The following is a 15,995-nucleotide window of genomic DNA, read 5'->3' as shown; positions in this document are numbered from 1 at the left end:
TGCACCGGCACAATTCATTACAGGAGCTTGCATCCAAGCAGGAAGAGTGTCTTTAAAGAAAAAAAGGCTTTCTCCACCTGTCTTGGGCTCTTTACCAGCAGGACACAGACTGTGCCCCACCTACCAACAGACTAACACCCTGACCAGTTTTGAACAGTGTCTGCCTTGCCAAGCTTAACAAATTGTCTAGACTGTGACCCTGAAGGAGGAGGAGGGATACCTGTCTCCTCTAAATTTAGGAGATTTTTTTTTTCTATTCACCTGATAGCTGTAATTATAGACTTGTGAAATGCTTTCTGCTGCAAAGAAAACTCCTTTGAACCAAAGGATATGTTGGATTACTGTGTGTCCCTTCATGTCGGATACTGATGATGAAAATGCAGGCTCCATTGAGTTCCCATAATTACTTTCATAAGTTAAAAGGAAGAAAAAAAACCCAAACATAAAATCGTCACCCCATCATCAAGTGGTTTGGACAGAATTACCAAAATTGGTCCTGATTTTTCGCAAAGGACTATAAAAGAGGCTGACCAGTCTATGATGTATCACGCATTAGACCCAAATGAATTAATTAAGTAAGCCCCTAATGGGTGCTTAGTTAATTTTAGAAACTCAGCTAATCTTCATGTTGTCTGCTTGGTTTTAAAAATAAATGGACTTCAATGACACTTTCCAACCCTCTGTAATAGAAATGACATACAGGAGTCTTGTTAACTAATGTATTAAATATATGAATGGAGACGATTAGTAGGGAGAATTCATCCCTTTGTGCATCTTGCATTGTTTTTAGAAACTTAACACTTTCTGAACAGTTGTGTTTGATCTTTTGCTGCTTTTATGTGCACTAACTCATTCAGCTCGCTTGCTTGTTTCTCACTAATGTATAGCATGAATGTGTAGAGGTATTGTAAGGGGTTTTTTGTTTAAATTTTTGCCCTTTACTATTTGGAATAAATAAAGCTGTTCACTTTAAGCCCTGTCGTAGCTAAGTCAGAGTATTTCCTCATGCACTGTGATGTTTATGTGCATGGAAGTTACTTCAGAGTGTAGGCACTGGATGCTGCTTTTTTCTGGTTTTGACCCTTTATGCCAGGGATGTCACTACTCTGTAAGGAGGAGTGCTCAGTAGGGACTAATAGGCCCCACTGACACATCACATGTGCACAGGAGCTTATACTTGAGCTTGAAGATGAAGTTACTTGCCTGGACTTCTACGTTTTGACTGTAGTGAGGGGATAATTATTTGACACTGTAAGAAGATTACAAACTTGGAGATGGTGAGGAGATACTGATCACCATATTTAAGTGTCCTCTGGAGAACAATACTTCAATATCTACAGCTCTTCTTTCCATTTATTATGCTGGAGCAGCTTCAATTTGTCATGTGTCACAATGAGACTGTCTTTTAATATTCAGATCTGGAGTGTTTTGATTTGTGCCTAATGTCTGTTAAAAAGAAAGAAATTTTTCTGGTGCATTTTGATGGGAGGCATTGTGGGGGGTAATTCAGCGCATACATCTGCTTTCAAGAACAGTTAAATGAGTCTTTTGTAAGTAGCTGTATAATCAGGTATAAGCCAGCTGTTGGTGTGTGGCGTTCCTGCTCATTCTGACAGTGTGTAACACAGGACAGAATGACAATCTGCACTTTCATTTCCCCCAAAGGTCTCTCATGTCAATGATTCGCAAGAGATCTCACTCCAACACCAATGTGAGCAAGAAGGAGAAACCTCCTCAGCAGGAGTCAGGTATGGCTCATCCCTTCTCGAGTCCTGTGGCTCATGCCCCGGGTCCTGCAGGTGGAGCTGGTGGGAGTGAGCTGTGGATACAGAGAGCCATTCAGGTGCTTTTTGTTGCCAGCATTTCCTACAGCTGTCCATGTCCCAGCACACTCCTCTACCTTGAGTCCAGAAAGGGGATTGCAACCCAGGTATATGTGCACCGAGATGGGAAGTGGTATCTTTGGTGTTCCTGTGGGGGGTGGCTGAGGACTCTGGGCTTGTCTAGTTTGGAGAAAAGGAGGATTCAGGGTGACCTGAGAAGATAAGCACGTATCTGGGTGGGATGATGTGCTGGGTGAGATGGGAGGGGAGAACAGGACGGTTCACTTTAGGCCCCATGCTGTTACACTGGCTGCGTGCAGCTTGTTGAGTTGCAGCCTGGCAGTTTGGTGCTGCCTGAAGAAGTTGCACTGTGGTAGCATTGAGGGGTTCAACCTGTGCCTCCAAACTGGAGACACTGCAGCACGTCACTGCAGGGCAGTGTGTGCAGGGCTTTGTGCAGGTTCCATGGAAGAGGCAGAGGAACGCACCCAACAAGCATTAAGCAGAGAGCAGGTTATATACAGCATAATACAGGGAAATTTCCAAACTTCCAGATGGCTTCTTGTTTGCAGTTTCTTCTGTCCAGAGCCTCTCCACAGAGCTTGTTTGTTAAATGCTTCGGTTTTCATCCCTCAATTCATATCTTGTGAAATTACCACTCAGAGTTGACTGTAATGCTAATCCTTTAATAATACTGAAAACCTAAAACAAAACAGAGCCCTGCACTAAGGTGGCTCTGCATGCACAGTGTAACAGCTGAAATTGCATTTTATTGTTGTTAATGGAAGCTGGAAGCTTAGTAGGTTGAGAACAGGAGTTAAGCAGAGATTTACAGATGATCATGAGTGCCTGAAGAGTCAGAGCTAGTTAGACAGGCATTGCCAGTTAAATAACCAAGGGTTTTCTCGCTGTTTCTCTCTTCCTTCTGAAACAGTAGGAGTTTGTTTGTAGTGAATTGCTTAACTCATTTGCTGACACTTAAACAAAGAAGGAAACCTGGCTGAAATTATGGGTATAGGATATAACTGTTAAAGAAAAATCTGCTGTTAGCAGACTAATGGTATGTAAGTAAGGCTGGATTGTGGGATGGAACCAACAGGCGAGAAGTGGGGGAAAGAATTACCCCTCCCATTTTTCAGGTGAGGAACTGAGGAGTGGAGTGACTTGGGCAGATCCTGGGGAATTTTTGGGAACTGGTTACCAGTCTGAGAGAAATAAGGGTGTTGGTCTGGAAAAAAAAGAGAAGTGACCTTGTACCAAAATCTCTGATGAAGAGTCAGTCTTATCTTTCAGTAAAAGTCCAGTTACGGTGTCTTCATTTATCAGGGTTCCTTACCTTGAAGCATCCTAGATGTTTTGGTTACACCTTTTTGTTGAAACTATCCCAAACAGTGATTGCATTGCAGTAAATACTATGAAATTCACTGTATGTTCTCTAAACCCCATTCTTTCATTATTTATTAGCAAACTTCAACAGTTCTGACCTTTCTTTAATCACACATAAACTGCTTTTTTCTCTCTTTATAGTTGAGCTGTTCTTAAAAATAAAAAAGGAGAAAGTTCTTTCTTGATCTAGTTATTATATCCAACTTGAGGCTTGTTTTGACCCTTGTTAAGGACTTAGAATGAGTGGTTTCTATCCCATACCACCAATTAAGCTTTTATATTTGAAACAGCCTGTTTGTGAAATTAAAGCCTGACATTAAATCGGCTTAGAATACAGAAACTGCGTTTCTATGAATCATCAATAGTACCCTGACAAGTGAGAGAGCGAAAGCCTTTTTAATATTCCTGTTATACAAGGTACAGTCTTGCAGCTTTGAATAGCATCGACCCTATTTCTCCATGTGTTTGCTTTAAGTACTCTTTTCCCCCCACTTTTTGGTATGGCATGTTAAGTGTCTTTTATTACATTATCCAGAACACTGACAAGTTAACAGGTATTGCTCAGGTTCATCACACAGCATCCCATGTCATCTGAATATTTTGCAGTCCTAATAGCAGATCTCTTGAGAAAGCAGCCATTTCTTTTCCTGGTATTTCTGTTTTGCCCTTTCACTTGATGCAGTGTTATTTAAATGTTTGGGTCCAGTTCAGTTTGAGGTGTTGGTGCGTTGTTCCAGCCAGGTTCTCAAACCACGTGGAATAGGAGACACAGTTGGTACTCTTGTGCACATGGGCCTTGCCATGGGGCATTGTCAGCTTGTGCTGTGTCAGTGAAGCTGCAGCCTTTCTGCCCAGCCACAGAGAGGAGGCACAGTGGAAGCAGAGCCGTGTTCTTCAGCCCCTGGGGCTTCAGCCTCTGGCACTGAGCTTTTGCCATTCCCAAACACTGACAGGAGCTTTGCGTTTTCAGGATCTGGGACCTGCTTCTGCCCAAACCTCTGCAGTTTGGCATTTGCAGCATCCACAGCAGGATCCTCGATAGATTGGCATTTGATCCTTGAAGAGCTTGTGACAGTTTAGCTGATAGCAAAGATCTCTAATAGCTCTGTATCCAGCAGTTCTCATAATCTAGAATTCTTGTAACTAGAGATGAGGTTGCTGGTTTCTGCTGCCATAAAGATGTGTGCATTGTAAGGTAACCTGCCTCTTTGTGGTGTGGAGAAGGAAGAGTAAGATGGTATTCCTGTAAGACAGGCCCTGTGAACAGCCCACTTATGGGGGAAAAGATAAACGTATATATTTGTGCTTATATCTTTTTAATAAAAGTGGGAGAAAGCATGGATCTGCATGGTCCATGAGCAATATTCATCACACATGCAGGCAGGAAGACCTACTGCACAGGGTATAACTAAGAACACTGTATATGTAAATGTTGTTTCATCATTAAAACTAATTTCTGATTATGGTAACTGGCTGCCTATGGCAAGCAAGCAAGCTGTTTAGGAGACTGTATAACACATTTTGTCTTTGTACCAGTTCTGTGTAGTTCATATCTGAAATGTGATAGAGTCTTTGATTTTTGGAACAGGTGAAGAAGTTACGGATCTGAAGAGACAAGCTGTTGAAGAAATGATGGACAGAATTAAAAAGGGAGTTCACCTGAGACCAGTCAACCAGTCAAGCAGGCCTAAAACAAAGGTTTGGAATAAATAGCAGAGCAATAATATTAGCTAACTACAGTAATTTACAGTGAAAAGAAATCAGACTTTAACATTCTGAAGAATGCATTTTCCTCACCTCATTTACTTTGATTGATTTTGGATAAAATTCATTAGAGCAGCATATAGCTGAACAACAGAAAAGGAAATGAAGGCAACAGTAAGTAAATAGAAGGCCAGTTTCTTTGACACAGAAAAGAAACTTGTAAACAAACAGCTACTGAGAAATAAAAAGCACAGAGAGCATAACTGAACTGGTTAGAGGAATTGATGAAGTAGTAGACTATATTTAGCACTATTTCTTTCTTTTATGTAATACTTACACCTAATACCTGAGTGTGGCTACTATAAAATATTGCTTACCTTCTGCACAAAAGTATAATCTTTATGTATAATCTGTGGTTCACAGTGTTAAGAGCTGAGGCTCTTCCCTTCGGCTGTGTAAGAGAACAGATTGAATGTTGTCCATGTGCCCACAAAAAGAGGGAGCAGGAGAATGTACCACAGCTGTAGCCTGTGCACAGCCCCTGGTGTGAAGCCTGTCGTGGAGTGCAGAGACTGTCATGGGCCGTGTCATGTGTTCTTTAACATGCATGTGTTTTGCTTGTTTACAGCCAGAAACACCAAAGCCCTCTGAAAGTGCAATGAAGGAATTAAAGGGGATTCTGGTAAGAGAACTTCCAGTTTATATTTCATTTTGTTTTCTGCGTTGAAAGCATAAAGCAGTTTTGGAGCAAATCCCCCCAGTTCCACCTTTGACTTATGGTTCGACTTAAGGATTGGTTTTGGTCTTGCTGTTGGTTTTGCTGACAGAATGTGCTCTAGAGAAACTAACTTGTGAACTCTTCTGGGCTTGTATGCTTCTGCCACTAGAGGGGATGTTATGGTTTGCATCTGCCACAGATCCTTTGGAAACTTTCCAAGTACTCACAGTGGAGATATTAGGGATGGAGAGACAGCTGAATATCTGTATCTAGTCCAAAGTAAAGCCCCTGGACTGCACATATAGTAGATGTAGAGTTCTCCTCATCAACTGCTGCTCTCTCCAGAGGCCCCAGATTTCTTGTTATGTAGACAAAGCCTAAATAAAGCAAGAGCTTTAGTCTGTCTGCATTTATATTTAGAAAAATTTGATTCTGAATAGCTGTCCATGTACCCATTTATCACTAAATAAAAACATTAGGTGTGTGTTGGGTCCTGCTGAGAGCAATGTGCTAAGTTTACTCCTGTTGTGTCCTTTACTCATATGTTGAATTGTTTTAACTGGCTGTATCTTTTGCACAAGTGATAAAACTGTATGAAACAGTCAGAAGGAGCTGTAGTTCTTGCTCCCTGACTTCTGTAACCCTGAAACTTTCAAGTTGATGTACAACTTTGGCACATAAGGTGAAATTCCACCAGTATTGCAGCAAAATGCTTCACTTGCACTCTACAGAAGGTGAGGATAATCATTCTTGTTATTCATAGTAGCACCCAAACAGCCCTTAGAAAAACAACCTCAGTATTGTGTTGGGTGATGCAAGACAGTACAGCATAGAGTGTGGGCTCAGCCTGTGCTGTGATCTAAATCACAAGTGGGGCACCAGTGACATGTTACACTTGCTGTTCTCTGGACACATGAAAGCAGGGGAATAAGGGAGGAAATGATCTAGAGAGCCACCAGACCTTAATGCTGAGCTCTGATTAGAGGGACACATAATTAAATGCAGAGGTAAATAGGAAAAGAATAAAATGCAACACAGAGACTGTGTTTTAAATGGAATTCCGTACTTACAGGAGTAGTTGGATATAGTGTGCCCTTTGGACCAGTGAGGGTTGGACAGGACGATCCTGCCGAAGATCCTTTCATTTTCTAGGAGCTGTTTTATTTCTTCAGCACTTTGTCACTGACATCAGAGGAGCCTTGATTATGTACTTCAGAAGGAGCAGAGAGAAACCTGCAGTCACTGCACTTCTGTATCTGGCTTGTTGCTTTTGAGCTTTCAGGGTATTTCCAGTGTATGGCCAACTGTATAAAATCCAGCTCCAGTCTATTCTTGAGACCAGTGATTATGCACAGTCAGACAACAAACATGGGGGTGGAATGTGATGGAGTAAACATTTGTTGTTACTATGCTAATAATGCATTTTGTGTAGACCTCCATGTAATTATTACAAACAAAACACATTTATGTTTTGTAAATTGCAGAGTTTGAGGGACTCTGTTTTTCCATACGTGTACATTTGTGCAGATCTGGAGTGTACTGCTAATGAATAACCTGCTTAGTTAAATTTCAAATAGTTAAGAATGAAAATATTTTAACTTCTAGGAAGGAGTGAAGAATTAAGAGTTACTTCACAGGGTTTCTAAAAGCAGCACAACTGCAACTTGCAATGCTAATTCCTTTCATCTTTGGCTATTTCTGCTCAGAAGTTATGTGCTTGTCTACAAAAGATGTCAAGAGTATGTTATTTATGTGCTGGAAAAATGCTATACGAGTCTGATATGTTTTGGAAGGCTGAATAAACAGGATTCCTGGGCATTCCTAAAGATGGCAAGACTCAGAGGGAAAATGAAATAGTATGTGGGCACCAAATTTTCAGTTGCATTATATAAACATTTTGGGGAAATTTTTTTCAATCAAGTTCTGATCCAGTGACTGACTCTTGTAGTTTGGGAAATGCATGCAGTATGCACTGTATGCATCTTTAAATTCCTGTGGCAAGTTTGTGAGGTTTCAGGCTTTGCTTAAAGCTTCTTAAAGCCTCTTTCCCCCCACCTTAAGAAAAGTGCTCCGAGACTTGCAGCTTCACTGATACTACATGCTGACCTTGGCATAAGGCAGTAATTGTGTGTATTTCTGGTTTGTATGTATAAAAAACTGGTTTAACTTGTGATCTAACTCTGTGAAAAAGAGTAACCTCGAAGTATGTAGACATAGGGTCAAGTTTATGGCAGATTAGCTAGATTATAGGATATAATACGCTGCAGTTGTAGCTAATAAAGATGCAGCAGTGTGGGACCATGCTAAAATATAAAACCTGCTGGAGCAGTAAAATATGGATCTTTAGCTTTTTGCTGTCAGTGGGTAATTATGGGCATGATGATGGTCCAGCAGTTTTTTAAGATCCTTTAAATGTTTAGATGGAGGAAGTTGGCAGTTCCCTGCAACATCAGAATTTGTTCAGTGGTGATCCAGAGTATCTTTCTTAAGCCTGATATCAAACTCTAATGTGTGATAAGTGTGGTTTATGCCTACATCAGGAAATCCAAGGGAGTGCAGGAGTGGTGAGCTGATCCCCAGGTGCTCACTGTCGAACTAATGGCACGCTGCTCTAGAACTGCAGTTGCTTTGATGCAGTTTAAAAGATTCTGAAGTTGTGCATATGAGATGCTTGGTAAGACATTAATCTGTCCTCAGAGAGTTTCTCATGCCTGTTTCTTGCTGTAGGAAACACTGAATAAATCCACTAGTTCCCGAAGCTTGAAGTCCCTTGAGACAGAGAGCGGTGAAACGGAGCTGGAGCGAGTCCTGCGCCGCCGCAAGGTGACCACTGACCAGGACAGCGGCAGTAAGTGGCTGCACTCCTTTGCAGTTCTCTTCCTCTCCCTGCATTAAGTGACTCTTGAAGCTTTACTGTCTCTTCCAGACCATTGTCATTTCAGCCATTATGGAGAACTCTGCCTGCTTCCACAGTGACTCACTTCCTGTCGCACCTGTTACTTTTCATGCCCATTTTCTCCAAGAGATGCCTCTGTTGGAATCTTCTGTGTGCAGAGACACCTTCACTCAGGTTCTCTTTCCAGCCCACAGCTCAGACGTTGTTGCTGGAGTTAATAGTCTGGGCCTACTGTGAAAATACTCCTGAAAGTAATGGTAACCAATGAAATGAGGGTTTGGGGCTGATGATTTGAATTACCCTGCTCTGTGGAGCAAGTTTTATGCTGTGCTTTACTGTCATCTGTAAAAAACTTAATGTTCTGCTTGGTTACAAACACAGTCTGTGCAAGTGTAAGTCTGTGCCATAACTGATGCAGATGTGGCTGGTTTGAATGTCGCTGCATAGTTTTATCTTGAACTTTATAGACAGTTCACTGGCTCCTCATCAGTATTGAGAACAGGCTTTTCTGTTATCAGGCTGGTTCTCCCTCCTGCTCCAGCTGGAAGAGCACTGGCAAGCTGTGACTGGGTAGTGCTGGCAAGCTGTGACTGGGTAGTGCTGTGTGGACAGCAGGACTTGCCTCCCCAGAGGGTGAGGGGATTGAGTGCATGTCTGTGTCAATACAGCAAACACTGCTCGTGGTACGAGAAAGGGTTAATCTCGGTGGGGAGAGCAGAAGCTACAAACACGATGTTTTGATACTCTCCATGCACTGTTCATTAAAATTCCATTTTGATTTCTGCTTGAGTTCTGCTGTACTTGTGTTTTTTCTAGACCAGTCAATCTGGGTAACAGAAGCATTGAACATTTTTTGGGTTTTAGGTCCCACTGGAATCTTGGCCACATCAGAATCAAAATCTCTGCCTGTGCTAGGTTCAGGAGCCAGTGCTGCACAGACAGCCTTGAACAAGAAAGACGTGGAGGCAGAATTCGCTTCCAAAGAACCCAACTCAGGTCCTGTCTCTAACCAGCCTCAGGCTGCAACGGGCTCCAGGCCTACTTTGCAGTAAGTAGAATATGGATTTCTAGATATGTTTTAGTAGCAGATGTGTTTAGATGGTGCATTTTGAAAGGGATTTAATATCAATTTTGGTTAACAAGATAAATGTACAGTCTGCAGCTGTTTACCACTGACTTGTCAAATAATTTGCAGTCTCTTTTGGAAGTAGAAATAAAATTCTCTGTGATAAAGTTCTTTTCCTTTTAAAATCTGTGAACAGTCTTCAAAAAGAGTTCATCTTTTCTGCCACAAAAAAGAATTCAAGAGTTTTTGAGGAATAGCAAAGTCGAGGGGTTTTTCCATATCTTGGAGAGAAGAGGGATGAGAGTTACATTGTTAACTCTTGATTAAAAGTAGTTCTAGCAAATATTTAAAAAAATACAATCACATGAGTCATACTGGTCTGTATGCAGGTTTGAGGGTGGTTTCTGTTGGACAAAAACAAGTTCCAACTATTCCTCTTAAAAGTTTGCTGGTAAATACCTTGAAATCTCAAGATAAAAAAAAAAAATGCAGCTAGTGCTGCATTTGCACACATGGGCAGCAGAATCTTTGGTTACAGCAGATTGAAGACCCGAGGTGGCAGTTCAGTATCAGAGAGTTAAAGCAATAAATATTGCTTTAGCAATATTTATTTCATACAGATTCCCCAGAGGAGGGGTTTGTTTTACAACAATACCAAACTCCTTTTGGATTGGGCTGTGCACTTGCTTTGGTTCCCTTGCCAGGCTGTTTGTCATTTTGTCACTTCAAGGGAAGGAAATAGATAAGACAAATCAGATCAGCAGAATACTGTAGTCATGGCTAATTAAACCTCTGATTTCCTGCTCTGTCAGTTAACAAATACCACCAGGACCAATTCTAGCAAGTCTCCATTCCTTGGTTCAAATGGTAGAGTCATGACAAATGAGCTGGATATTCAGTTTGCATCTCTTTTATGAACTGATACTTCACTCTTCTGCAGGTACTTTCATCATTTATTTTTGAGTGGATAAAGAGCCCGGTTTCCTTTTGTGCTTTACAGTTGTATTTAATTTGCACTGAGTATTAAAAGCAGAATGCCTTTTCCAATCATATGTATTTTCTCCTTTTATTTCATTTAAGTATCCTTAGAAAAAAGATGATCTTCATTTTAATTTAATCAGAAAGATGAAGATTCGTTCAGCAGTTAATTTGACATGAATAATGCCATTGCATTTTTCTTGAACTGCTACCCTGGTAGAAAGATGAGGCTGTTCCTGAAAAGTACTGTTTGTAGTTTGTGGATTTCTACAACTTTGAACAGATCAGAAAATAGAAGCAGCTCCCATCACCTTTTGTGTACCTTTATTCCACCAAACTAAGTGGAAATTGCATTTATAAGAAAGGAAATGAAATAATTGCAGGCCCCAAGGTCTCGCAGAATGCGTGGTGAATTGACAGTGAAAAGGATCTTGTGCTGACAGTCACAGTTGTTATGTGTTATAAAAGCATATGTGAAGCTCAATTTATTTCTCAGCTTGCCTATTCAGTGACGTACTGAAAGACACGTTTCACTTTAATTTATTTGTTTAAAACATTAAAACAAATGTGGTGGGGCAGACTCCTTGATGCTGCAGGGCTTCTTTGCACTGTGTCACTGCTGTAAACCTGCTTAATTGGAAAAACTCATTGTTAAGGATGATTTTCCGGCGAGGGAGAAGGTGCTGGGGCTCTCCCACTCTTCTGCAGCTGGGCTGCCAGGGAGCAGCAGGAATAACCTGCAGGCTCCAGTTGCAGTGCAGTTACTTTTCTTTGCTCTCCTGGGTGCTGTTTGCAGAAAGGTTGGTGGCAGCAGCCCCCAGACTCGGAGGTGTGACAGCACTGCTTGGAAGCGGGGCCCGTTGGAAGGAGGCGTCGGGGAAGTTCCTCTGGCTGACATGTCTGAGAGCTCAGCTCTCTAATTAGCCCGTTTGCTGGGCTCCCCTGGGGACATCTGTACTAGCAGTTTAGTTTGGATCAGCAGAGCACTTCTGAAGCAAATCTGCCTGTTGTCCCTGTTTGCTGTGCTTGGATTTGTGTCCCGGAGTGTTCTTAGTGCAAAAACTGGATTCCTGGATTCCTTGGATGAGTGAAACTAAACCAGGAGATGTGATCCAGCCTTTAATGGGTGGCCCAGGGGCCATGTGAGAGCTGGTTCAGTGAAAGTACCCCCCCAGACCATGTGTTCTGAGGACATTGCTCTGAAGCAGAGGGGGTTTCCCTCTACACAGGGGGTTGGTTTCTGCTCCTGTTGCACCGCATTCCCTGAAGCAGCCTGTGTTAAACAAACAGTACGCTGCCTGGACCAGATACCTTCAATTATAAGGGCATACAAAAAATTTATTGTGGCTCCTCTTCTCCTTGTTCGTACCTGAAGTTAAAGGATGCAGTCCTCTCATCGTTTGCAATTCCTTGAAATCTCACAAACGTATGACTTGTTTCAGCTGTTTGCAGCAGCCAAGCAAACCTTTCACAGCACAGCAGAGGACTGCACATCTCATAATTACCAGGTGTCTCTTGCAGTGCAGGGTTTATTCTTTTTTCTTCACCTAGATTTTAATGTACAGCTTCCTATAGGAAACCGTAAGAATAGTTGTGCATGAAATACTTCTGTTTGCTACACTATCCATTTATTAAGGCTTGTAATCTGAGGGAGGAGATGATACTTGCAGACATTTACACCTGAACAGCCCTATATTCATCATACTTTATTCATGTTGAGTAGCAGTTGAGCACACCCCATCTCATGGAAGAAGAAGGTCACACCCTTGAGAAAGACCCTTGAAAATATATCTATGGTCAGTATGTAGGCAGCAGTCAGCTCATTAAGTAAAGTCCTGTATCCTTCCCACCCCAAATCAGTGATGATCTAATCTAAATATGCACGAGGTAAAGAATTTCAGTGTTTGGTTGAAGTAGGGCTCCACACATGGTCAAGTAAACAAAGCACTGGCCTCCAGCTGAATTAGCTGGTCCACTCTGCCAGTGGCCAGGGGAGGGGCTGGGAGGAAGGGCTGCAATATTGGTAAGTACAGGTTAATTCTGAAATTTTCCTGTAATCAAACTGACAGATGATAGCTTAGAGAACATGGAGAAGAGGAGAGTCAGGGCAGACCTCACTGCAGTTAAAACTTCCTCAGGAGGGGCAGGGACTGAGCTCTGCTCTGGGGGGACCAGGGACAGCACCCAGGGAACGGCTGGAGCTGTGCCAGGGCAGGCTCAGGTTGGATCTCAGGGAAAGGTGCTTCCCCCAGAGGGTGGTTGGGCACTGCCCAGGCTCCCCAGGGCAGTGGGCACAGCCCCAAGGCTGCCAGAGCTCCAGGAGGGTTTGGATGATCCTCTGGGGCACAGGGGGTGACTCTGGGGATGAGCCTGTGCAGGGTTGAGGGTTGGACTGGATGGTCCTGGTGAGTCCCTCCCAACTCAGCATGTTCCTGTGATTAACTCAGGAGAAAGATTTGAGTTTAGAAACTCTAGGTGAGGTGTTATTTCAGTGCAGGCGATTGTTAGAGGGGTGTGAAACCATTAAGCAGGTGATTTGGAATGCATAAAATTTTGCTGAGGTGGTGCTTAGGGGGGAGACATCAGTGATATGTGTCCTGTAGAGAAACTGAGGCCTTGCCTGAGTGTGAAGGTAACTTCCTCTGCAGATCTCTTCCCAGTGTTTAACCCAGCATGAGTGTAATTCTGTGACACCTGCTTAGCAGAGAATAGGTGACAGTTCAGTTCCCTTGGGAGCAGAGTTCCCGTGACCCCCTGCAGTGTTTAGGCACAGAAGGGAAAGGTGTGTCTGGCTCTGTGTTTTTTGGGTGTTTGGTGGGGGGTTTTTTTAGCACTTTGTAAACATTGTGTTTCTGGGCAGCAGAGTTCTCTGCTAACAGAGTGAACTATAGAGAGGGTTGGTCTTAATCTGATGATTTTATACAATTAAAGGATTTGTCCTCCTTCTCCTGCCTGTAATCTTAGTACCCCCAAATCATCTACCAGCTCTGCAGGGAGCAGCTCAGCCTCAGAGAACTGCAAAGGTTTTCAGTGCAACTTGAGCATGGACAAATTAGTTTGACCAACAAGTGAACAAAACAATGGGATGTTCTGAAAGTTGGAGGATGTTCTCAGTTTTAACTGTTTTAAAAGTTACTGTCACACATTTTTCTTAGCGTGTACTCTGTGTTCCTTCTCAGTGCAGGTAGAAGCTCTCCAAGATTCTTCATTTAAATGAATTTGCCAATCTTTTTGAGCATTTTCAAAAAAAAAGTACCTAAAAACGTGAACAGTCTCCATACTAAAGGAAGTCTGCAGTGCTGTTCTGCTGGCTGCTATGTTGGCCACCTTTCTACTAGATTTAGCAAGGGCATTCTGAAATGGAGAAGGTTTCTTGCACTTTTTTCATAGATATCTGGTGTTACAGGTAGCACTGGTATCAAGAGAAGGGAACAATGGACTAAATCACTAGTGCATATCCCATACAATTAATCTAAAGTGTATTTGTCATCTAAATCTGAATTTCCCACTACAGGTTTTATGCGTTTAGTCATAAAAATATATGCAGACTTATGAACAACTGTGTGTGAATGAGTACAAATAGAACTAGGTTCTCAGTTTCTAGCTTAAGTATATAGTTGGGCAAATAACAAGAATATTGATAACAGCATTAACAGTTTTAATGAGGGAAGAGCTTGGAATAGAACTAAATGCAAATACCTTGGCTAGACAAATTTGTAACTGTTCAGAACTGTGGCAAACTCTGTTCTGCTTTTCCCAGCTTTATTCGTAGCAGTAAAAACTGTTTTTTGAAAGGGAGCACCAAAATTATGTTCATTCTTGCACTGAAACGTTCTGCTCTTGACAAACTGTTGAAAGTGAGCTGTGAATACCTGATAAATAAGGTTAATAATTTTTAACAGTGCCTCAGCTGTAACAGCAGCACTGTCAGGCTGGTGCTGCACCAGTGTAAAGGATTTGAAGAAGGGAGTACTAGTACAAGGAAGTCGGATAGTAATTCTTATTTTTATGCTTGAAACGCTGATTTAATCACCAGTTTCCTCCATTAAACTACTTTATATCGACATCTTTCATTTTTCTGTCTTTGAAGGTGGTAAATATGATTGCCATTTTATCCATTTTTGTTATAAATGAAACAGACTTCAGAGCATTTGGCTGTGCATCAGTTGTTGGAATGCTGCCATACACTAATGCAGACTCCCCACTGTGAGCCCAGTGAAGAATTATACTTTGATTCACCAGATTGTATTAAATAGTCCAGCTGTTGGGTTTGAAAGATAGTTACCTCCAAAGTGAAATAAAAATGAACTTGGCATTTATGGCTTGACCATTTTTATAGTGTTGGGCAATCAGCTTTTCAAAAGTAGCACTTTTTAAAATAACCCTTTTCTGGTTACACTGCTTTAAAAAGTTTAATTTGCTGTAACATTCAAAATACCCCACCTTGTATTTTTCTGAATGATTGGCAACTTCTGCATAAAGTCAGCATTATTTTCTTTATGAAGTCACTAGCTTCTGATGATAATCAAATGAGTCTGAAACTGTATCTATTAGTGCCAATTTCTGCATTAATTAACTTATACCAAAGTTCTGATGTTAGAGACAATTCTTGTAATTAAAGCTTGAACGTGGAATTTCATTTGCTGTATCCAGCGCTGCAGTAGCAAGCTGAGTAAATTCTTTCTGAAATGGAAAGTGCAGCAGCTGTTGTTTCTATGATTATTTATTTGTTTTTAACCTGTTCATTTACTCTCTCCCTGTCAGGTGGGAGCCAGTCCATTCCCCACCCCATGCTCTAATTGTTGGTGGGGGTGACCTCTTTTCTTCTTTGTCATTTTCTCTAGGACAAAGACCATCACAATAAAGGGCAGTTCATAGCAGATGGATCCAGTAGCTGAATTTCTTTTTCTGGCCTCCAGTCGATTCTGCTTTTTCTTTTCTCGGGTGTTATCTTACCAGAGAAAGGGGGGAAAATAGAGGCTCTTGACTAGCCAGTGCAGTTGTGTGCAGCAGCTCCACAGTCAGGCTTCCCAGGGGAGTGGAGCTGCACACCCAGCAGTGTGTGTAGGACCTTCCAGCAGGAAGGATTTTACCCCTGCCCAGTGTGGTGCTGGTGGCTGTGTGTGTGTGGGTGCCTGCAGTGGGTCCATTCCACTGTGCCGAGTACACGTGTGTGTGACTGCCTTCCCTGAGCCTGCCTGGCTCCGTGACCTCGGGCACACGGGCTGGCAGGCTCAGTGGGGGAGGTCCAACCTGTCTGCCCACCCAGCAGGGTTAGGATGGCATTGGGAAACACCCCAGGATGGCATTGGGAAACACCCCAGGATGGCATTGGGAAACACCCCAGTCTGCCACTTGTTCGGGTCGAGCATTCCCAGTGTTTCCATGTTCTCTGCCGGTGCATTCCAGCTAATCTGAGGATTT

The 15,995-nt window shown here is 42.3% G+C and overlaps 1 protein-coding gene and 1 long non-coding RNA gene across 2 annotated transcripts in view; both read left to right on the top strand.

The window, feature by feature from the left end:
* SHTN1 (shootin 1) overlaps positions 1-15,995 on the top strand; it is a 59,774-nt gene that overhangs the window by 41,430 nt on the left and 2,349 nt on the right. Inside the window, 5 exon segments of the mRNA XM_032695450.1 lie at positions 1,666-1,748; positions 4,798-4,907; positions 5,542-5,595; positions 8,359-8,479; positions 9,392-9,575. Of these exon segments, the coding sequence (XP_032551341.1) occupies positions 1,666-1,748; positions 4,798-4,907; positions 5,542-5,595; positions 8,359-8,479; positions 9,392-9,575 (552 nt within the window).
* On the top strand, positions 1,761-3,085 carry LOC116790472. Its single transcript, XR_004358372.1, has 2 exons — positions 1,761-1,930; positions 2,758-3,085. It is a non-coding gene; the product is annotated as an uncharacterized LOC116790472 (long non-coding RNA).

Source organism: Chiroxiphia lanceolata, chromosome 8 (assembly GCF_009829145.1).
Source record: "Chiroxiphia lanceolata isolate bChiLan1 chromosome 8, bChiLan1.pri, whole genome shotgun sequence".
Classification (NCBI taxonomy): domain Eukaryota; kingdom Metazoa; phylum Chordata; class Aves; order Passeriformes; family Pipridae; genus Chiroxiphia; species Chiroxiphia lanceolata.
Note: the sequence above shows the minus strand (reverse complement) of the source record. Positions and strands in the feature narration are given on the sequence as shown.